The 23,678-nt window shown below is 35.3% G+C and overlaps 1 protein-coding gene across 2 annotated transcripts in view; it reads right to left on the bottom strand.

The window, feature by feature from the left end:
* Positions 1-4,535: 4,535 nt before the first annotated feature.
* LOC120431273 (chaoptin-like) overlaps positions 4,536-23,678 on the bottom strand; it is a 36,436-nt gene continuing 17,293 nt past the window's right edge. For both annotated transcript variants that reach the window (XM_039596405.2, XM_039596406.2), the window contains 5 exons: positions 16,648-16,970; positions 16,136-16,585; positions 9,501-11,112; positions 5,118-5,340; positions 4,536-5,056 (listed from right to left, as the gene is read on the bottom strand). In XM_039596405.2, coding sequence (XP_039452339.1) covers positions 4,615-5,056; positions 5,118-5,340; positions 9,501-11,112; positions 16,136-16,585; positions 16,648-16,970 — 3,050 coding nt within the window. In that variant the 3' untranslated portion in view covers positions 4,536-4,614. The remainder of the gene's footprint in view (positions 5,057-5,117; positions 5,341-9,500; positions 11,113-16,135; positions 16,586-16,647; positions 16,971-23,678) is intronic.

Genomic DNA, 23,678 nt, shown 5'->3' with positions numbered 1-23,678 from the left:
TGTAATACTTCCTTAAATATTTGTTGTCTCATATCTTTTTCTGTTTTTTTTTGGTGAACAATTTCAAATATTTCAAAAGATGATTTTTGTTTTGCTGAAACTGGAAAATGATATCGAAGCTTTGCTTTTGAAATGGTTTGAAATTGTATTATTCCGTACAAGATTCCGTACTTTTTCAACAGTATATTTAAAATATCTAAAAAATGTCAGAAATTTAAAATCTATTCAGTTTTTTCAATACATTTTTATTTATTAAACTAGTTTAGTGTTTTGTTTAGTTTAGTGTGGTGAACTTTTTATTTTCTTTTATTTTGAGACATTTTTGCTGACAGTCTTTAAAATGACAAGTGATTTTTGAACCACCCCAACAATGTTCCAATCGGATGCTGGCAAAATAGACACTCTGTTTTCTGCTGCTGCCATTTTGCTTCTATGGCTTTAGGGGGATTTTCATGGACGGAAAAGGGCTCGCCAAGTAGGTGGGGGCGAACAAGGGGAAAGCGACACAGTCAGGATACGATGACAACACACATACACACAATCAGAAATGCTCGTGATGTGCTCCCGGTGCTGTGAAGTGACGAACAAACTGTGTTTTTAATATGATAATATTTAAATAGTATGGTGGAAAATCAGCCAGAAGTGGATGAAAAAAAGGCGGAACAAAAAAAGTTTACTGTTGGATAAAAAGGTTGGTGGAGATTGGGGGGTGGTTAAAGAGTGCTGTGTCATCTGTGTGTGTCTGAATGTCGTGTTTTTTTTTTTGCTGGAGCTGGACTGGGCAACATAAGGCAATTTGTTGGACAATTTTATGGTTTCACAATTTTAGTAAGATGATGGCCGTCGGTATTTTGATGTGGATAGGTTGGTTTAGAAATACCGTTGCCATGCATAACATCCAATTTGTTTTTGGATTGGATTTGATGAGAGGAGAAGGAGAAAATTTGTTAGTAAAAATTAAACTGTCGAAAAACATTTTATTTGTTACAATTTAATTAGGAAAAAGGAAAATTTAGTTTATTTTTTGGCTTTCCACCCCCGTCAGAACTTCTAAAAAAAATCAGGGGAAAATCTTTCATTCTTGTTAAATATTTAAATCTTTATTGAAAAAAAAACTTGTACAAACGATTGCAACCTTTTTAGAATACATTATATAACAATTGTTTCTGCACCTTAAATCAATAAAGCACTTTAAAGCGTTTTTTTTAAATTGAATTTTGAGACCACAGATAGGAACAGAAGAGAAACTAAATCATAAATTCATTGACATTTTACATTTTTTGACAGCGAAACTGTAATAAATATTGCATCATTATCTGATACTTTACGGTTAAAAATGTTGAAAAAAGGCTTGAAATTTGATTTGACCTCCAGCTATAGAAGAGTAATTCTCCAAAAATTTTAATTTTGTTTTTTTTAATGCGGAATTAACTTTGTCCATCAATGTCCATGCACTGAAAGCCCGACCATGGTAATTTTAAGAACATTTGCTAAAAATGCTGCTTATTAAATTAACTGTGGCTTTTTGGTAAAAGTAAACGCAAATATGGTAAAATGTACCACACTTCCACAAAATTGCATGGTAGCAATTACGAAATCATTATCATTATCTCGGTATTGGAGGGTTAAAATTACCATACCGCTTTCGACATAGTAAAACTGACTGCGTTAATGAGTCAATCCAAGCACGGATTGTTTTTAGCAAAAATACGTCGGTGCGTGTTCTCAATTTAACCCTACAATATGGTAGCAACTACCATGGTTGGGTTTTCAGTGTGCTTTCCCTAGGGACCATCCATAAACCACGTGGACTTTTTTTTAATCTATAACCCCCCTCCCCCTATCGCGGAAAATTGTCCATACAAAATAAATCTTATTGGAAGGAGCGTGGACAACCGACGCTTACCCCTTCCTCTAAGTGTCCACGTGGTTTATGGATGACCTCCTATGTCTAAGAAGCCATTTTTATAGCTTTTTATCACTAAAAATAGTTCTGTTTTTTATTTAATTTTTGGATTTTTTTGTTGTTTTAAGGTTTAAAAAAGGCATATTTTGCGTTGGAGTTTAAAATGGCGCAAAATTTGATTTAAAATGAATTTAAAATAATCAAAAATATTGACAAGGGACCATCCATAAACCACGTGGACACCTTAGGGAGCGTTCTTTTATTACGTAACGCAGATGGGAGGAGAAAATTTTGTTACGAGGGGGGAGGGGGTAAATAAATCCGATTTATTGCGTTACGTAATAAAAGAACGTTCCCTTAGGAGGGGTTTGGCGATTGACCACGTTCCATACAAAATATATGTTATTTGTATGGAAATTGTCCACGTGGTTTGTGGGTGGTAGGGGAAATAAACCCATTTTAAGCCTAATAAGCGGTCTTGTTTGAATGATGCTGGATAATCTGGAGTGTTCCTTGAAATTCAGTAACCCAAGTACACCAACGAGTAGAGCAACTTTTTGTGAACATTTCTGTTTATTTTCACTTTTATTAAAAGTTATGCTATTCCTTTTACAAGCATTTTAAAAAAATACTTCAAAAACGCATTCTAATCAGTCGTGTGCATTGGGCCACGCCCATTTTTCTATTTTCAGCTTAGTTCTTTTTTTCTTCCAACGCTCGTTTGGGTCAGCTTCGTGCTGCCAAAATTGATGAAATTTTGAGCAAACACTCACGAAAAGTTGCATTTATAGAGAAAGCTTCCTGGCATCACTGGCTCACTCCAACCAGGCGCTGCTGGTGGTGTTGGTGGCCACCCTTTGTTCTTTATTTGCCTTCGCTTCTCGCTCGGTTTTCTTCAGCCTTCGATTGGAATGGATGGTCAAAATTGAAACGTCAAAAGACTTAGTGCGTTTGTTTTTTTTTTATGGCGCTTGCTAATTATTTACATGTTTCGGGATTATTTTTCAAGTGAGTGACTAAGTAACGGTCAAAAGAACATGTTGCCGGTAGTTGGAAGCAATTTTATATCTTAAGCGCTTTGAAATCGTTAGCGCAAGTGAAAAGATATTGATGGCGACTTTCGTTAAGCAGTTAACCTCTGATCTTGCGTGTGGATGTGTGTGCCACCAAAATTATGAGAAATAGTCTCGCAAAATAGAAATTATGATCAAAAGTGCATTAAATTTGATCTTTTTGGCCATTAAGTGGCATACATTTGCGTGCTTACTCGAGGCGTTGCTGTTGCTGGTAAGTTTACAGCCTAAATAGTATTTTTGGAGCTTCTAAATGAAACAAAAAAAAATACGAAAATTCAAAAATACATATTTTGAGGATTCAACTTTTAGTGTTAAAAAGTAAACTAAAAATTTGGATTTTTTTTCTTTAGCTTTTTTTCGGAAAAGTCGCAATTGAAACCTACTACTTTGACGAAGACACCAAATCGATCAAAGAATCACTTCTCAAGATACAGATTTTCAAATATTCACATGCCTTCAACATTGTATGGATTTTGTATGTAAAAAACAATGAAAACTCAAAGTAGAATTTGATTTATAAAAACTAAATTCTTAATAATCTTAATTCAAACTTGATTACTGATTCAAGCAAACTGAATGGTTAGGGAAAGGCTAGAGAATAATATTTAAAAAATCTGCTTCATTGCAGGGCCGTTGCAAATATTTTGCAAGTTTATGTCGTTTATAACATTTGAAATCTTGAGAATTTTAGAAACAAAATCAGAAATTAAAAAATTTTGATTTTATGTTGATTAAGCTTTTAATAATTATTATTTGAAACTTTTATTGCAATGAGGACAAAAACAAAATCTTATGTCTCGCACCACTTCAACAACAACAAAATTCGACACAATATTTGCGCTGACTCGCCACATTGAGTTTCATTATGGCGCTCTGTGTGTTTGCCATTTTCGGTTGGGTGGCAATAAAATGATCCTTTTGTCACTACCACCACCACCTCCCCCAACACAATATAATCTTGGCAGAGCACAAAATAGATTGTTTTTCCTTCTCGGCTTCCAGTCACCCTACCCTCCCCGGGGACACGGGGTACATAGTGCCACCCCGCACCCCCTTTTTTCTCAGTAAATTTCATTTTCTTTTTCTCGGTGAACTTTCGTTGGTACGCGTTTTATTTATTCTAGAGTTTGATTAAATTCGGTTGGCAAATTTTATTGCTCGGGCGAAAATTTGATAAAATGGTCGGTTGTTGAAGCTGGGAAATTTAATGAAAATTTGAAATCTATTTTCATTAGGGATGTCACCAAGTTGAAATTCGAAAGGGGAACCCATCGTTCGGATAAACTGTTGTTGTTGTTGTTTGTAAATGCCGCTTTTAAAAGCGTTGCCCTGATTAAATCAATTATTTATATAATTTAGCGAATCGTTCCATCAGCTGGACAGTGTGGGCCATTAATATGCATAACACCTCGTTTATTTTTGGGTTGGTGAAAGTTACGCTCCTCTCACAAAATATCACCACGATAAAGTTCAGCAGACTGAAACCGATTAAAATGCGTGTTCCACAAATTCGCAAGCTGAAAAAAAGGCAGATAAATCAAACTGGAAGCAGGTTTGGGTTATTTGTTTTACAAATAAATATTTAATTTCTGTCGCGATACAAAAAGGTGGTATAAAATTAAATGTTACATATTAACAGAAGCTGCTGCCGGCGGTGTTGGCCACGAGGGCGCCAACGGTCACACTCACTATCATCATTACTAAACTATTTACAGCGTTTTTATCACAGCTACTGGAACGACCGTTGCGGCCTCCCGTCAAACTCAGCGGCAGCTTGTAGTTGTAGTTTTCGTTGTACTTCCGCTTGACCGCGTCCAGATCCTCCGGCAGGGGAATGCACTGCGACTCGAGGAAGTTCACCTCGTCGGCGCTGGATTTGGCCAGCACGCACAGCTCCAGCTGGGCCGTCTCGTCCGCCACAATATCCACCCCCTTGATGGCGGTCGCCCGGCTGGCGTACGACACGACCCGCTCGAAGATGATGTTGTTCCGCTGGTCCCGGATGTACACGTAAAAGTCGGCCACGTCCTTGGTGGAACTAACGAACCAGTGCGCGTTCAGCTGACCGCGGAAGCTAAAAGCACAAACCCAAAAGTTAAATCAACTAAAAAATCATTCAACAAATTGTAACTCACTAGGTGACCTCGCGGAAGCGAATGTCCGGAAGTAGTTGGAAGATTTCCTGCTGCGGTGCCGGCACGCACGTCAGCAGCTCGTCCGACACGTTGTAAAGGGGCATGCCGGAGCTGACGGCCGGTTCCGCGCAGCGGATGTTCTCGTACTGCTCCGGAAGGGCGGACTGCGTGCGCAGGTAGTTGTACAGCGGGCGGGTGTAGCAGTCGCAGTTTAGGGGGTTGCCTTGCAATTAATTAAATAAATAATCGTAGGTTATTCTGTTAAATATTGTCGTATTTCATTAAAAGAAATGCCGGAATAAGGCAAAAAATTCCTATAGAATTTTAAAACTTTAAAAAGATAATGATTTTTGAGTAGAGCTATTTCCTAAAATTTCGAACAATTATTATTTTTACGTTATTGATTTGCCTGAAATTTTGTGAGCACTTTTTGTCCTTTTGCACACGAGGATCTCTTATTACGACACGATGTTTCAAGCATCTGTATGCGTGATCAAAATCGAGTTTATTTGTCTGAGGTTTAATCAATGATGGTAATAGGAGGTTCGGTCGAAAATTAGGTTCGTTTGATCATAATTAACTTTTTAATAACATGTTTTTTGATCCTGCAATTAAATGCTATTAAATGTATATACCGTAAAACGGGGTGACTTTGATAGCCGGGGTGACTTTGATAGGTTTGCGATTTTTCCGCAAAATGAAGAGTACAATTAAAATACGTAAGGAATGGTTTAGAATCATACTGACCGTGGTAGAGAAGTGTTCAAAATACCACGAGAAGAAACTTTCATAAAATTTTGAAAAGTTTAAAAAGTTAGTTAACTATAGTTAAGAAAATGTTGATAAAAGTCATTATTTTAAACTTCTCAAAGTGTCATGATTTTCTCAATGAACATGATTTTGAATCGGAAAACGGAATGCATATTCGGATTCTTTGGACAATTTTCCACTAGGAGAAGGTTAAATAAGTTTGTAAATAATAAATAATATGTGTTTTTAAAACACAATAAAAAAATAAATCCAAATTTATAGTCAATCTTGTGTTATGTGTTGAACAAATTTCATGTAAAATGTGAAAACTTGTGATTCGTGCTTCGAATTCAGTGTAAAATGCAATATAAATCGATAATTTTATAAACAAAACTAGTTTTAACAAATTTCAGGTAAAGATTTAACTTTTTAACAATTTTACCTAAAATTTATATGTTTTTTGTTAAAAAGCTTAAAAACTTAGTTAACTAAATATAAACATTGATTTTTTTCTTAAAAATTATATCAGCAACTTTAGTGATGGTACATTTAACGTACAAATAAAGTTTGAACATCTTAAATATGATTTTAACAAGAAAAACTATGACTATCAAAGTCACCCCGGAATTTAAACTAGGAATTTATAACGTAACTATTTTTCTAAACACTATTGCAAAAACTTTTTTCCCAAAATAGTGCATGGACTTTGTGTGGCCTACCCCAGTACATGTTTTAAAAATAATAATCTTGAGAAAAACCTTACCTGTTGGAAAATATTACAAAAACAAATTGAAATCCTATCAAAGTCACCCCGGTTTACGGTACAATTTTATTAACTAAAAAATGTTCATTCAACCAGAATTTTTAAAAGTTTGCGTTGAATCTGAAATGCATTTCATTTGTACTATCACATCTCATCGCAATTTGTGAGACTTTATCTACTCGTGAGCTCGAAATTACCATCGGGAGGTTCAATTCTGGTTGTAGGTTTTAATTAGAAGAATTCAAAAAATATCTACGTAAAAAACCAGAATATTTTTTTACTGGTACAACCCGATTATGAATTTTGAAATTTGTTCAAATCTTCCCTTACATTTGAAAAGGTTGAAAAAATATTATTCAGGATCTTTTGAAATGATTTATAGTTTTTGAAAATATTAGGGGAAATATATGCATTTTAAGTCTAATAAGCGGTCTTGTTTGAATGATGCGGGATATTCTGGAGTGTTTCTTGATATTTACTAAAACCAAGAACATTTCTATTTATTTTCCCTGTTACTAAAAGTTATTCTATTCCTTTTACAAGCATTTTAACAAAATATTTACTAAATATATTCTAATCAGACGAGAATGCATTAAGCCACGCCCATTTTTTCTATTTTCAGCTTACTTTTTTTTTCTTCCAGCGCTCTTTTGGGTGTGCTTCGTGCTGCCAATTGTGATGACATTTTAAGCGAAAAGTAGCATTTATAGAGAAAGTTTTCTGGCATCACTGGCTCACTCCAACAGGCGCTGCCGGTAGTGTTGGTGGCACCCTTTGTTCTTTATATGCCTTCGCTTATCGCTCGGTTTTCTTACGCCAAAACTTTGATTTTTTGAAAACTAATGATTTTAAAACAGTTTTTTCATTCACCCAACCGGCGATCGCATGATTGTGATGCATGGCGGCATGAAAGTATATCAGAATCTGCATGAAAACTGTCCTCATGCATTTTTTGCGATATAGGGGTATGACATTTTTGCCCGTTATCGACAATTATCGACGGCTTTATAGTTGTATTTCACAAAAAAAAATCTTAACAGAACGAGGATTGAACCACCAACTTCTTGGTTATTGATCCGACACGGTACCACTGCGCCATGTACGCTTGATGAAATGGAGCCTAACATTTCAAAAGGGCACAAAACTTTTGTAAACAATAGTGTATCCCTTTCACTCAAATGACAGTTTGCATAAGGTGTGAGAGGGATACACTCTTGTTTACAAAAGTTTTGTGCCCTTTTGAAATGGAAAGCACGAAATGTGAGTGAAAGAGCACCAACATATTCAAAACTGATCAAAAAATGTTATAAAATGTGCATTTTTTCTGCAGCAAAACCACTGTTGCAGTTTTTGAGCTATATTTTTCCTTTGGGTGTTGGAATGTTTGAAACCATGGCAAGTTATTTTCATTATTCTTTTTTTACTACTAAATAGCCGATGAGATTTTTGATACAAATTCAATCTACTTGCTCTATGAAACTTTATCGATTTAATCAGAATGTAGAAAAGAGCTCGCAGAATATTTTCTCAAAATAAAATATCAGCATTTCGATGCCTCTGTGCTCTCTAATACTAACTAGATAGGAAAGTCGGCATGCTATTTACAAGAGAGCAAAAAGGCATCGACAAGTTTTATTTTTAGCAGAAATATGATTTCAAGCAAATTTTCTCGTTTTAAGTTTTTTCTATTCAAATAATTTATAAAAATCAAATAAAAGTATCAAAGTATCATTAAAAAAAACCTTGCTTTAAAATAGCATTTTCTTCAAATTTTGAAAAAGAGCTCATTTTAATGAACTAGCGAAAGTGAGCGGCTCCTAAATAAGAACAGTTTTGCCCAGCTCTATAAAAATATTGGTTATTTTGAGCAACATTTTTTTGTGAAAAAGTAAAATAAAAAAAATCATAGTAAATTTTAGAACTGAAGTCTTTTTATCGTTACCTATATTTTTCCAATTAAAACCGTTCTCAAAATATCAAGTTATTAATATTTTGATAGATTTTTTTTACATTAATGGAGCTGGAGTTAAATTTTTTGTCAACATATATTTTTTTAGAAATAAAAATAATGTTCATTTTTTAAAGAGTTTTTTTTTTTTGCAGTTCTGATATTAACCTGCAAGTTTTGCAAAAAAACTAAATTGATAAGTTTTGTTTTGAATTTTCGAATAACTTTATAGCACTTTTGCATGAACTGATAAACAAATAGAGACTTTAATAGACGAATTTTGCAGAGATGCAAAAAGGCTTTTTTAGACAGAAAGAATGCATGGACAAAAAATCATTGAAATGAAAAATACAAACAAGTGTTTACTGCCCATGATCGCATAAATGTCCCATATGCAAAAACAGCAAGCTGAGAAAAACGCAGGGCAAGTTTGTCCCACACATAAGGCTACGTGTTAAGTTTTCACGAAAAAACTGGATTTCCTCCCGATTTCTAGAACAAAGTACTGGATGTTATAGGCTCATTAGAAAGAGCACACGATTTTGAACCAAACTGCATCATTAACTCAAAAGTGATGAAAATGCATATGGGACATTTATGCGATCATGGGCAGTTTAATGTTGACCAAATTTTCTAACATAAATTTCGGAAGGGGTTTGGCCAAATATTTGTTGAATTAGTGAAAATCGGCAAATTGATGGTGATAAGACCGAACCCTATAAACCTGCAAAACATATGAGAATTTTCCCTTTTTGTCTCTTTCAATTACTCTCGATGTTGTTGTTGTTGTTGATTTCATTAGGGGAACTTTAACCCTATGGGTCATTTGCTTCCGACCACTCTCGATTGTTCTTTATAAAATATATTGTTTTAATTCATTACTTTATTCAGTAACTCAGACAAAATAGTCTTTTCAACTTACCCTCAAACAGCACACTCAAATTCGAAGCGCGCATTTTCGTCACAAGTCCAGTGTCGAACTTGCCAATCTCGTTCCCCCGCAAATCCAGCAGCGTAAAGTTGCCCAACTTTACCAAACTCTCGTACGAAGCGTTCCATATCCGATTGTTGTGCAGAATCAACTCGGAGAAATTCTCCTGCATGTTAAACACATCACTCTCCAGCTTAACCAGCTCGTTGTGCGACATGTCCAACCGCATCAGCGAGGTCAGATTCCCCAGCACACCCTTCCGGATGTCCTTGATGTTGTTGTGGGACAAATCCAGATCGGTCACCGTTTTCGTGCCGAACTTGAGGTCGTGTGTCACGATCGCCATGCTGTTGTGGCTGAGGTTGATCTTCCGGAGCCGGTACGGGATCCACTGATTCGAGGGGAACGTTTTCTTGGTGATGAAGCTGAACCGGTTGTAGCTGAGGTCGATTTCGTCCAAGCTGAGACAGTCGTCGAGCAGACCGTTGGTTTTGTTGTCCAAGCTGCTCAGGAGATTGCGGGACACGTCCAGCTGGCGAAGTGAGACCAGCCCGAGGAAGGCGTCGTTCGGGATGGATCGGAGCAGGTTGTTGGACATGTTGAGCGTGAGTAGCTGGAGCAGGCCATCGAAGGCTCGGGAGCTGATGTTGGTAAGGCCATTGTTCATGATTTGGAGTTCGAACAGAATGGGAAGGTTCCCGAGGGCTGCCTTAGGGAGGTGCGTTATGTTGTTGTTTTTCAGTTGGAGATATTGTATGGTGCCAAGATCGGATATACCGTCACGTGGTATTTCTGAGATTTCGTTATTTTCCAAATTTAAACGCTGCATCGTTAGTAAACCGGCAAAACTACCTCGCTGCAGATTGTTTCGAATCTTGTTGAAGCTCAGATCCAATGTCAACAGTGAGTTCATCGTTGGCCAAGTCTTTTCCGGGATTTCACTGATTTCATTATGTGCAAGATTTAAATGATTCAGCGATATTGGAATCTGGAAGATTTTCTCCAATTTGTTGTGGGTCATTGTGAGGAACCTCAAACCGGTAGTTTTAGCCAGTGCTCCGCGAGTGATATCCTTCAACCCGTTATGACTGAGATCCATCTCGAGCAGTGTGTGAAGCGTTCCAAAGGTAGACGGACCAATCTTTTCCAGCGAATTGTAGCTCAAGTTTAAACTTCTGAGTGAGAATAAATTCTGAAACGCGGCATTGTAGATGAAGGAAATGTTGTTGTGCGACACGTCGATCGTGTGCAGTTCGTAGAGCTTCGGGAAGGTATTCTTCGGAATCTCCATGATGTTGTTGTAGGACGCATTCAGCACGCGGAGTCCGGTCATGTTGGACAGAGGAATCTGGGACATGTTTGTGAGCAGATTGTGCGAAAGGATCCACTCCCCGGCGTACGTCGTTTCATCGAAGGCCATTCTGGGGATGCTCTTGATAAGATTGTGCGATAGATCGAGAACGGTCATGTTGGCACAGTTGATGAATGACTTGGGTTCGATGGTTTCCAGCCTGTTGTAGGAGATGTTTATGTGCGTGAGGTAGAGATCTTTGAAGGCATCTTTTTGGATTTCTGTGATTTCGTTTTCCGCCAGGTTGACAATCTGAAATGGAAATAATTTGAAACAAGATTAAAATTAAATTCATTATTATAAAATTTGAAAATAAAATTGTTTTTGTATCATCTTAAAAATTCAAAAAAAAATTACACAGTCCAGACACGATTATCGGAAGTTTAGTAATCCGTAGGTCTTCTAAGGAATTTTAGTTGAAAAAATAAAGGAAAAATCGGGGTACTTTATTTTAAATCATTGAACTTGAGATCCCAAATCACTGTGGAGCAATCTGGGGCCATATTCGCGTTTAAAGATTCAAGTTTATGAAAACCAGAGAATGGAGAAAAATTAAGATTTGATTATCCGAAGTTGTTTTTAAAGTTGAAAAAAACTAAATTAATACTAACATGTAAAATGCTAGACGTTATCGAACTTACAGCGTTTGGAAAGATTGACTGCGATAGGATTTTACATGATGAGATAAGAATGAATATTTAGCAACTTTTCGTTGAATTCCGGGAATGGATAAATTTTATATATTTAAGTTGACTCAAACTTGAAGAGACCTCCTCTGTGTGTGCAATTCTGTGTCATTAGTTTACATACAAAAAGTTTCATAGCATTTTGACAGCTGCCCATTGAAAAATGGTTATTAACGCATATTTGATAATAATATTTGAAAATTTGTTTATCTTTTGAAGGAATTTTTTGATCGATTTGGTGTCTTCGGCAAAGTTGAGGTTTTAATGAAAACTATATTTTTTAAACCACTCGAAAAAATATACGATTTTCTAAATTTACTATTTTTCATAAAAAAAACGTGTTTTTCTAAATTTGAGTTTTATTTTTTTTTGTATTTTTGTTTAAAGGATAAAAATTCTTTTAAAGCCATAAACAAATCCAGCGAAAGCTCAACGCTGCTTTTTGATGGTGAGAGATTTGACAGCTCCCATACTAAATGTCTCGATTTTCATACTTTTTGTTTGTTTTCTTTTAAAATAAAATACTTAACATATGAAAACTATATATTTTTGGCGCACAAAATTCCTGCTGAATCGAATGGTGTACTTATCTCGATTGCAAATTTTTCGAAAAGTTTTTATTTTAATAACATTCCAGACACATTTTGTACATCTAATCAATCAATACTTTTATCATAAATAATCATTTTATTGCTTGAAAATTGAGTTTTCCTGAGCTCCCATATTCAAATATATGGAAGCTGTCATTTCTAACACCATTGGCCACCTGGCGGCCATTTCAAACTGGATTCGTCTATAGAGAATTGCGAACAAAGATTTGGACGCCGATTATCGATTTTATTTAACAGAATTTTTTTTTTTTTTGGGAAAAATGTTTTTAATGTAAAATCAGAGATTTTGGCCGATTTTAGCGTGACATATTTTAAGAATGATGCCTACATAAATTTTGGTAAAGTGCGCCGTTTTCAAATTATAGCAACTTTAAGTTTGATTTAATTAATTTAAAAAATACTTTTTAATAGTGTTTAAAAGTGTCAATTTCCGGAAAAAAATCGAGTGCAGTCCAGACTCGATATTCCGAAAGCCTGGGAAAAAATACTTCGTATAACCAAATCTTCGGATAATCGAATCACGAAAAATATTGTCTTGTCGTTGTCTTATTGTTTATTGTAGATTAACCACTAACACTAAAATGATTTAAAAATGTTAAATCCAGTTGGTGGTGCTGAAATATTGAAAAAGTCGCGTTTTGTAATTTAATAGGTAATCAACTACAGTCCAGACTCAATTATCCGAAGCCTCTATTATCCGAAGTTTCGATTATCCAAAGTTCGATTATCCGAAGGTTTGTATGGGACTACGAATAATCAAATCATGGGCAAAAAAATGTTTTTTTCACATTTTTTTTTTACTTTTAACATCAAACTTGAGTTTTGCGATCCCATTTTAGTCAATTTTGAATAGGACTACCTATAAAATCACAAAATTTATTTTTTCGATATTTCATCACCGTCATATTGGCCGCCATCTTGGATTTATTAATTCTAAATCACTTCAGAGTAGTTTATGGGCAAGTTTGAAAAAAAATCTCTTCGAGCGAATAATGATTGCCTAAAGAAAGGCCCTCTGAGTATGCTTTGATCTCGTTTTTCCTGACTGCCACTTGATCGCTGGGTGTGCCAGAGACGAATAAAAATTAGAATGATTGGGTTTAGTCATCAACTTGCTGCGATCAAGATCCAATCTTGCCCCTTTACTGCCAGCAGTCATGGGTTGTTACAATCATCGACAGCACTCTTGACGAATGACAGCTAGTCGTGGCAATTTGAGAATAAAGATTATTCTCAGCAGTCTTATTCGTGGGGTGTAACAGGCAGCGATTAATCGCAAAATTAATCATAGTCGCCAGATTTTCAACACTGTTTATGGGTCATACTTAAGCTCAACAATCAAAGTACGCCAACGAAAAAAATGTGAATCGATTATCCGAAGTGAAATATTGCCTTAGGATAATCGACTCTGGACTGTATTCAAATTTGACTAAAATGGTGTCACTGAACTTGAAAATGAAAAATACGAAACAAAAATTTTGTTCGTGATTCGATTATCCGCAGTCCCATAAAAACCTTCAGATAATCGAACTTCGGATAATCGAAAAATGTGCTACTCGAAGCTTCGGATAATCGAGTCTGGACCACAGTTTAAAAAAATTCCTATAAATTAGAGATACAGCGAATAAAAGAAAAAGAAACATGGAAAATTTTCTAAGTTTTGTCCAAACAGCTCCAATTTTCTAATGCAATATCTCAGCAACTTATGGGCCAATTTTTTATGTTAAAAATTAAACTTTGAATATTTTTAAAATTACAATTAAATATGGGTCATTCCACCTGAAGCGGAACACCATTTGAAAATTACCATCTCCGATTCTGCTCAAATTTGGCAGAGCTGTTAAGATTATCAAAACATGCAAAAATCCCGAATTTCATCCAAATCGGACCACCCCCTCCATTTTTGTACCCTCTCAAAAAATCGACTTTTTGGCGATTTTTGAGCGAAACCCCTAACTTCAAACGACGATAACTCAGGAACCACAAATCTTAGAGGGTCGGTCATAGACTCAATTTTGGAGGAAATTGGACGTAGAATCCATTTCCGCGATCAAAATTTAGATTAAAATATGTTTTCTACCTGTATTGCGCAATTGAAAACTTTAAATGGCCGTATCTCAAAACAGCCCTATTTATTTTTTAAATTTGACCTCACCATCGTATTCCCCGTCCAATTTTACATAAGAATCACTTATCGACAGAAAGGAATATTTTTCGTTCCAGAGATATCGAATTTTAAAGTTTTAAGTATTTGAAATTACCTATAATATCTACACTCGCCGCATCTGCTAGAAGCACTCAGTCGTGCTGATCAATAATAACTACCTGGTGTTCTGTAAGATGAATTATTTTTTCAATTTTATACGATTTTGAGATAATCAATACCTTGAACAATCTATTTTTTGTTTAAGGAATATTTATTGGGTAATTTTTAATACACTATTTTTCCTGATTGAACCATAATAAGTAAAATTCCTGATTGAACCATAATAAGTAAAATTTGAACTTTTTATATTTATTTGCAAATTCTACAGAGTTTTTACAATACAATTTTCGAAAATTTATCATTATTCTATTATTTTCATATTTTTTCTAATTCCTCATTTCTTCCCACTTTCTCAAATTATTTCTTTTATTTCTTCTTTTATTTGAAACGAGAACAAATGTAGAGCTGGCTGTAGTAGATGAAATAATTCTCATGGGTTCTAGAGCTTTTGCCATGTGCGGTAGCGAAATAGTGCCATTCAGCAAAAACCCCAAATTCTGCCTTAGGGTTTGAAAGATTGATCATATTAAACCGATTTTTATAATGTGTTTCATCAGAATAATTGATGATTTTTTTTCAATTCTGGTACATTTAATTTCAAAAGCAATACCATATACTTCTGATACATGTGGATAGCAGCTGTATCGTCTTCCAAGATTTCGAAATGATTGACAAACAAAAAAAAAAGATTATTGTTCGGACGGTGTCGAAATGAACACAACTGAATAATAACACAACTAGATAATAAATCAGATTAATCGTTGTGATTTTCTTACCTTTTTCCAGTTTTATACTTTCCAGAAATCCTCCTCCTTAATCATGCTTCACGAGAGTTTTATTCATATTAATTCATAATTTTTAACACGATAATGTATCGTACACTTTTTCTTAAGTTACAAGATCAATTACAATTTCCTGCTAGCTCTGCGGGAATTCCATTCTGCCCTGTATTGCGTGTCGTTCTTGCTTTGTACTGTGGGCTAGCACACAAATTCGCCGTATACAGCAGTTTCCTACAGTGGTGTACATTACATTTTTGCCTTATTTGCTAATGATTATTTGGGATGAAATCTTAATTCAATAAATAACCAGGTAGCAGTTATTGAACAGCGCTTCTGAGTGCTTCTAGCATATGCGGCGAATGAAGCTAATGTAGGTAATCTCAAAAACTAAAAACTTTAAAATTCGATATCTCTGGAACGAAAAATATTCCTTTCTGTCGATAAGTGATTCTTATGTAAAATCGGACGGGGAATACGATGGTGAGGTCAAATTTAAAAAATAAATAGGGCTGTTTTGAGATACGGCCATTTAAAGTTTTCAATTGCGCAATACAGGTAGAAAACATATTTTAATCTAAATTTTGATCGCGGAAACGGATTCTACGTCCAATTTCCTTCAAAATTGAGTCTAAGACCGACCCTCTAAGATTTGTGGTTCCTGAGTTATCGTCGTTTGGAGATAGGGGTTTCGCTCAAAAATCGCCAAAAAGTCGATTTTTTGGGAGGGTACAAAAATGGAGGGGATGGTCCGATTTGGATGAAATTCGGAATTTTTGCATGTTTTGACAGTCTCAACAGCTCTGGCAAATTTGAGCAGAATCGGAGATGGTAATTTTCAAATTTGCATTTTTTCTTGCACACTTCAGGTGGAATGACCCATATGAAAATATGTAAGCAAAGAAATAATAAGTTAGTTAGTGGATCACTCACCTCAACATAGTTCAGCTGGAAGAACATCTGATAATCGACCTTCTTGATCCGGTTCCTCGCCAGATCGATCGTTCCAATCCTCGTCACCGAACTGAACGTTCCCCGTCCCACATCACTGATCATGTTATCGTTCAGGTACAGCCGCCTTAAAAACCTCATCCCCCGGAACGTATTTCCGTCGATCTTTTTAATATTGTTGTTAGCCATGTTGAGCACTCGGAGCACTGCGTTACGGGCAAACGTACCCCTGGTAATTTCCGCTAGCGCGTTATGAGACACATTGATCCAGGTCATTTTGGTTAGGTCGGACACGTGGGACGCGTCCAGTTTGGTTAGGTTGTTGTACGCGAGATCGAGGATTTCCGTTTCGCGGAGTCCCTTGAACTGACCCTTCTTCAGGGTGACCAACTGGTTGCCGGATAGGTCCAGCGTTCGAATCTTTTTAAAGGCCTGTAATGAAACATGAAATGTTAACGCTTTTCTTTCAACATTAATTTTCGTCAAAGTCCTACCATGAAAATGTCCTGCCCCATATCGGACAGCAGCCCGTTCACCAGGTGGAACTTCTCCAGCGTCCCGTCGAAGGTCATCCCGCCAAACACCCCCTTGGGCAGGTTCTCGATCCGGTGCCCGTCGATGTTGAGCACCCGCAGCATGCCCAGAATTTTGAGCGCATCGCGCGGGAACGCCGCGAGTTCGCTGCGCACCAGATGCAGCTCCTGCAGCGTGTCGTTGATTCCGTAAAACACGTGATCGCTCACGCTGGCAATCGGAGTGTCGAACACCAGCAGCCGCTTCACGCTCAGCTTGTGAAGTAGAGTGCCGAAGAGGTTTTCTGCGGAAATCGGAAATGGAAGAAAAACATGAAATTTGCAATAAGCAAAAAATCGTACATCATGATTACACCCCACAACACTATATTGCTGGAGCTTTTTTTACGAGGGTTTTCTCAGCTTGCTCAACCGCATGTTGAGGCGTTTGAGACCCTAATACGCATGGTGGCTGGGAAATGGTGCGCACACGTGCCTGCAGCGCAAGAAAGCAAATCAAAACAAAACCACATCGTTTATGCGCGCGCCCCATGAGGAAGAGAAAAGCCTTGAACTTGAAATGGGGGAATTTGATTCGGAGGCACGCGATTGTTTTATTGAAAAGCCTGCTGAGTCACAATTAGGTGCTTATTGGTTGGAATTGTGTCAACAATTGTTTTTATGTTGCTCACTGAGAAAAGACTATAAAATCACAATAACATATTACTATGCATGACAAGATAATTTAACATTCTGCGATTCTAAAGAGCGTCAGTCTGGCTACTGCACAAAGTGCGGCGGTCTGTTCTGAACTGTTGGTTGGCTGCTGGACATGCCAGCGTTTGTGAATACTAAGGAACCTCTGCGATTTCCGCAAGTGCGGGATACGATCGCAGCAGAATGATAATTAATTCTGAGAGCCGCAATAACAAATTCAACTCTATATCGACACAGATTAAAAAGAAGTAAGACCTTTGTAAAATCCGTAAAATACAAAACATTTTAAATTCCTTTACAAATGCTTTAACAAAACCATCCCGCATCCTCTTCGAGTAGGGCCGGAAAATCGGAGGACAAAAATAATATTTTTTGCCGAAAAACTTCAAAATTTTAATGGAAATAGAATTTTAAACAACTTAAAACAATCTGATTTTTGAATAAACCCAAACATGCTAATTATACAATTTTAAATTGATTACAGCTGGTTGCACTTGAATTCGCATTGAGATTTTGAGGTAAGGTAAAAATAAAATCATTCAAAACTATTTTGAAAAACAAACTAATTGCCTTGAATGCCTATAACTTGCAAATTGTGCACTTTATAAAAAAGGAAGGTACTTTTTTGATAGCAGTAAAAATTTGACTGTGCAAATTAAAATAATGTTGAATCTTTTCTCAATTAAAAAAAAATAAACTACTTAGAAAACCTTTTGTCATTAATTTTCTTGAAGAATTGCACCTTTTGTGAAGATAAGATAATTAAAATAGTGTTTTTTTAATGAATCTATTTTTTCTGATTTTAGCAAATTTTCGCAATATATTAAATCGATCAGGAAATCTCATTCCATGATACATTTATTAAAGTATTTACATATAAGGCCGTTGCAAATATTTTTTGAAGTTTATGTCCCTCGACTCTGACCAAAGTCGAGGGGGGGGGGGGCAAAAAAAATAAAAAAGAATAAAAATTGAAATTACGAGCCATGGTTTCAACATTTTAATGAAAAAAGTGTTTTAAAATGCATTATACACCTGTCCAGTAGTTTTGCCATCATTAGTTTCCAAAATATCTAAGTATTGACGAAAATTTTATTTTTCGCGAAAAATATTTTTTTTGCGGTGCTGTACATTGGAATTTAAAAACATTTTTAAACAAGCCCAAACATGCTAAATATGATTATTAATGCAGAAAAATGCTTTTTAGATTGTTTTCAGTTGATTAGACTTCTATTTTCATGGAAATTTTGAAGTTTTTTGGAAAAATATTTTTTTGCCCCCTGATTTTTCAGACCGATTTTGAAGGGGGGGGCGACATAAACTTTGAAAAATATTTGCAACGGCCTAACTATTTAGAAACAATTGGCAAAAAGTAGTCGAAGATTGTAAACCTGTATTTTTAGCAGGTATTTTCTGATCGATTTAGTAAATTTTTCAAAGCTGGTTTGTACATTTCAGAAGAATTAGGTACACGGATACGTATTTTTAATTTTCAAAGTTTTTTTTATGTTTTAGAGGACTAAGAAATGCATTTTTTAGCAGTAGAGTTAAGGATAGGGCAAAATCTGGAGCCGGATACATGATTTTAAAAATGTGATTGTGAATAAAAAATGTATTTTTTTAATATTTCTTAAATATTTAAATATTTTTAACAACGTTTCCAAGTTTTTTAAGGTATTTTTTTAATTGTTATTTTTTAATGTTTTCATTTAAAGCAAATTCAAATTTTAAGATTCTAATTTTATCCATTCTGAATGGACAAAAAGGCGATTTCAAATGTTGGATTGAATTTTAAATTAAAAATAAGTCCAATCAGAAAAACTTTACAAAAGCTTTATTTTTTATCATTGAAAACCAAACCAATAATTTCCGAAACATTGCGATTCGAAAAATGAGGGGTAATTAGATGACACTGAGAGAAAACTATTTTTTCCCAAAATGTAAACTTCAAGAGTCTGTATCCCAGCAACCATTCTGATCAACAATGTAAAAAAAATGGGAAATTTTCTAAGCTTTTCGAAAATATGTTTTTCCATCACAGTAAAAAATAGTGTAGATTTGAAAGGTGTAGACTTGGAAGGGTAAGTATTACAACGGAAAAGTGGTAAATTTACACATTTTTATATTATTCGAAAAATTTACCTCAAAATGCCAATAACATGATAACGGTGAAAATATTAAAATTTAGTTTGACATTTTCTTTTTTTCAGATTTTTCAAGAATCATTTTTTTCCAGGTTCCGTATGTTTCTAAAAGGTCCTAATTATAACTCACAGCTTTTGCCAAAAGCACAAATTCGTTTAGAAATTCCCTTCTCATGATACAGATTTTCGAATATTCACGCGCTTTTCATGAATGGCCAGCCCTTAAAACTGCTTCATTTGTCATAGAGAGTGTATGGACAATGTTTGATTAACATACAATAAAAATAAAGAAAAGTCGATTTGCAAAAACGTAGGGTACACAGAGAGAAAGAGAGCAATTCCAACCCAAAACTGGTATTGTCAGGTAATTTTTAACTCGACCCTTTTCGATTTCAATGAAGCATTTGTACATATGTTATCCTAGACTTATATAAGCCATTTTTGTGAATACGGAGTCGCTTGCACTCGAGAATGACATTTTAGAAGAACGGAAGTTATTTTAATATTTGTGTATTCCGTAATTTTTATATTGCTGTATCTCGAAGCCCTATCAAAAAGTAGTCAAAGACAAACTTGCAGGAAATTTGACAGTCGCATTCTTGAAAAAACATTACTGAAAAGAACACGCCACTTCTATAACATTATTTATTTTATTCTAAGTTTGAAAGTTACCTTCAAAGTGAGCCCAATTTTTTTTTCGTTTAGGATTGTTGTGAAAATAGCCTAATATGCTGCAAAAAGCCGCACACAAAAATAATCGAAAAACATACAAAAATCATTTATTAACACATTTTTTTAAAAAGTGGTCTAAGTGTCATGTTTTTTAAAACTGATCACGGGAATCTATTCTCCCTTCTCCAGACAATTTGTTATAAAAGTCTTCATATTGACCAATGTCATAAGTCTATTCCTTGTGAAGATACTCCGGTTTTGAAATAAACGTGTTGAAAAATCTGCTGTTTCTATTTGTGAGACTTAGTTTTCCAGTCTCGAACATATTTTCACCGGAAAGATCGTTCATTTTCTATAAGTTTGCAACATTGCATGGACAAAGTTTCATCCAAATAAAAAAATACAATGATGAACATTTCGGAATTTTTGTTTAATCAAGCAAAGGAAATTCACTTTCTAGAGTTAAAAAAAGAAAGAAAAAAAACTTATAGAAAGTCATAACTGTGTAGTGTGTACTTTAAAAGAACATTCTGCAAAAAAACGAGAAAATTTCATTTCCTCGTTACAATACGCCGGCAACTTTTTTCAACACGAAACGGAAGTTTCTTACACTAATATGCGAAGCAATCAACTACATCGTGGCTTACCTTACAGTACGTATAGCAGAGCAAACCAGAGCCCACACACTCTACTCGATCATGTATGAAGCAGTAGGTACAGAAAAAACTAGCCCCTTTACCTTTTCCTCGTTCGATTGAATCGTTGGCATTTTGATTGCCGGTTGGCGATTGGCATAGTGGCCGGCGGTGGAACACGACTTGGGTTAAATTGAGTTGCAATCTAATTGTTGGGTTACTGAAAATAAGCGTGGAACCACCACCACCACCTACGCTTGGAGGCATGCTCGGTGGAGGAACAATTGTTTTTCAATAGAATGGTTTAGCAACAGCGCGCGTGTTCTTGAAACGACCCAAAACAGGCTGTGCGGATATTCGGAGTGTGTAATTATAGTGGATCAAGGACAAAGTTCTTGTACATTTTGCCAACATTTACATGTCCCACGCAATAGATTTATAAATTTTGTTTCTTAAATAATCAATAGTCAATTTGTCAACAGATGTTGATCTTTAAAAAACATTAGAAAACACAAACATGCAAAAGATAATGAGGACATAACTATTTAAAATATTTTTCAGACTGAGTGTGAAGGTGTAATCGTTTACTGAAATGTTCACGACCGGTGACTGATGTGGTGCATTTTAAACACCACGATTGTTGGCCATGAACAATTCTCAATCGCAAAGCATTCTCCAGCGCTTCTCATTTTGTAAACTTCCAAACTGCAATGCAAATATGCACGCGTCTCTTGGTTTCTTGGTGATTGTTATTGCTATATTGAGTCAGGAAAGGCCGTTGGCCGTTGGAGAAATGCGCTCACTTCACCTGAATCGAAAGGCTAATTAAGCTTTATTAGCGATGGTCATCGTGACCATCGCATGGCCGTTGGTTTGTGCATAAATCGTGACTAATTTGCTGGATTGGATGAGGTAGGGTCAATGAAACTACTAATGTGTCCCTTGGTTTAGTCTTTTAAAATAACTTGAACAATTTCTTTTGGCGAAAAATAAACATTTTTTGCCATGCAAGTAAATCTTCAACTAAGTTAAAAATGAAGAATATTTATAAACCAATTCACTCGTCCAAAAAATTGTAAAAACAAATGAAACCACAAATTCAACGCAATGTCAAACCAACACACCGGATCGCGACCGAGCTTTCTGCGCGAGTTAATTTGGATCAATTGCCGGCTGACTCAAATCCTTCCAAGAGAGAGCGAGAAGAGATCGCACGTGGGGTCGAATGTGAATTGAAATGTGGCGCCGTGACCGCGGACCGGAACGATTGATTGATCCTTGTGGTGAGTGGCATCATCATTGGTGAAGAGCAGCGCAAAATTGAAGGCAAATCTGCGAAAGATCAGCCACCGGTGGCCATCGGCGCAATTGGAGCCAAAATGGGCTGCCCGCAATGATCGGTGGGGGGGTCAATAATGGTGGACAAACGGTTAGCGAAATTTTGGCTGATTGAATTTGTAATGGGCGAGATGTCTGTTTCTTTGTATCCATTTGTTAGATTATTTTCAGGGTTAGGGAATTTTCGCGATTTTGCGTGAAATTCGTAAAATTTGGTACTTTTCGTGAAACCCCATGAAATTTTATGTTTGTTTGTATTCATTTACTCTTAAATGCCAAGTAGATACCTATGAGACACATTTGTAAGTAAAACTTGTACACATTTTATTTAAAGCATTTGTTAAGTTTTGCGTTGGTACAGCAGCAGAATTTCATAAATATTCAAAATATTTTTAAACCAGCTCAAACATGCTACAAAGCATGCAAAATGCATTTTAGTCTGTTTTCAGTTGATTAGATTATATTTTCATGAAAAATTTGAAGTTTTTTGAAAACTCAATTGTAATTTTTATTGATTTAAAATGATGGCGAGCCGGTAATCTTTTCTTTATTTTTTTTCGGATAAAAATGTACAATTAAAAATTTTAGTAGACAAAAACAGGCAAAAAATAGCAAAAATAAGGTAAAGGTATCAAAATGAGCTAATCATAAAAATAATTTTATTTTTTAATTAAAGTGGAGATATTTAATAAAATGTTAGTTTTTATTTCCAAATTTAAAGTTAATTTTTAATCAAATTTTCTGATTGTACAGGTTTTATAATGGAAATAATAAAAATAAATTTAGGCCGTTGCAAATATTTTTTGAAGTTTATGTTCCTCGACTCTGACCATAGTCGAGGGGGAGGGGAGGGCAAAAAAAATTAAATTTACGAGCCACGGTTTAAACATTCAATTAAAAAAAAGTGTTTAAACATGCATTATACACCTGTGCAGTTGTTTTGCAATCATTAGATTCCAAAATACCTAAGTATTGACGAAAATTTATTTTTTTTGCCAAAAATGAAGTTTGCGGTGCTGTACATTGGAATTTCATAAAAATTCAAAATATTTTAAATCCAGCCCAAACATGTTAAATATGATTATCAATGCAGAAAAATGCGTTTTAGATTGTTTTCAGTGGATTTGACCTTTACTTTCATTAAAATTTAGAAGTATTTTGAAATAATATATTTTTGCCCCCTGATTTTTTCGACCAATTTTGAAGGGGGGGGGGGGCGACATAAACTTTTAAAAAAATTTGCAACGGCCTTAACATGAAATAAAAAAAATGAAAACAAACCTACACGGATAGAAATCTTGTTAGCAAATCCGGTAACCCTATGTTATCGATTTTGTACACATTTAAGTGTTTCCAAAATATTTTTTGCCGATTTGGAAAACAATGTTTTCGATTTTGAAATAGAAATTTGTTTTGACGGTTTCGGAAACATTTCAAGGTTTACAAATTCGACAACATAGTATTACCAGATTTTCTTACAGGATTGTGTATGTGTAATTTTACCTCT

The sequence above is a fragment of the Culex pipiens genome, chromosome 2, assembly GCF_016801865.2.
Source record: "Culex pipiens pallens isolate TS chromosome 2, TS_CPP_V2, whole genome shotgun sequence".
Taxonomy (NCBI): domain Eukaryota; kingdom Metazoa; phylum Arthropoda; class Insecta; order Diptera; family Culicidae; genus Culex; species Culex pipiens.
Note: the sequence above shows the minus strand (reverse complement) of the source record. Positions and strands in the feature narration are given on the sequence as shown.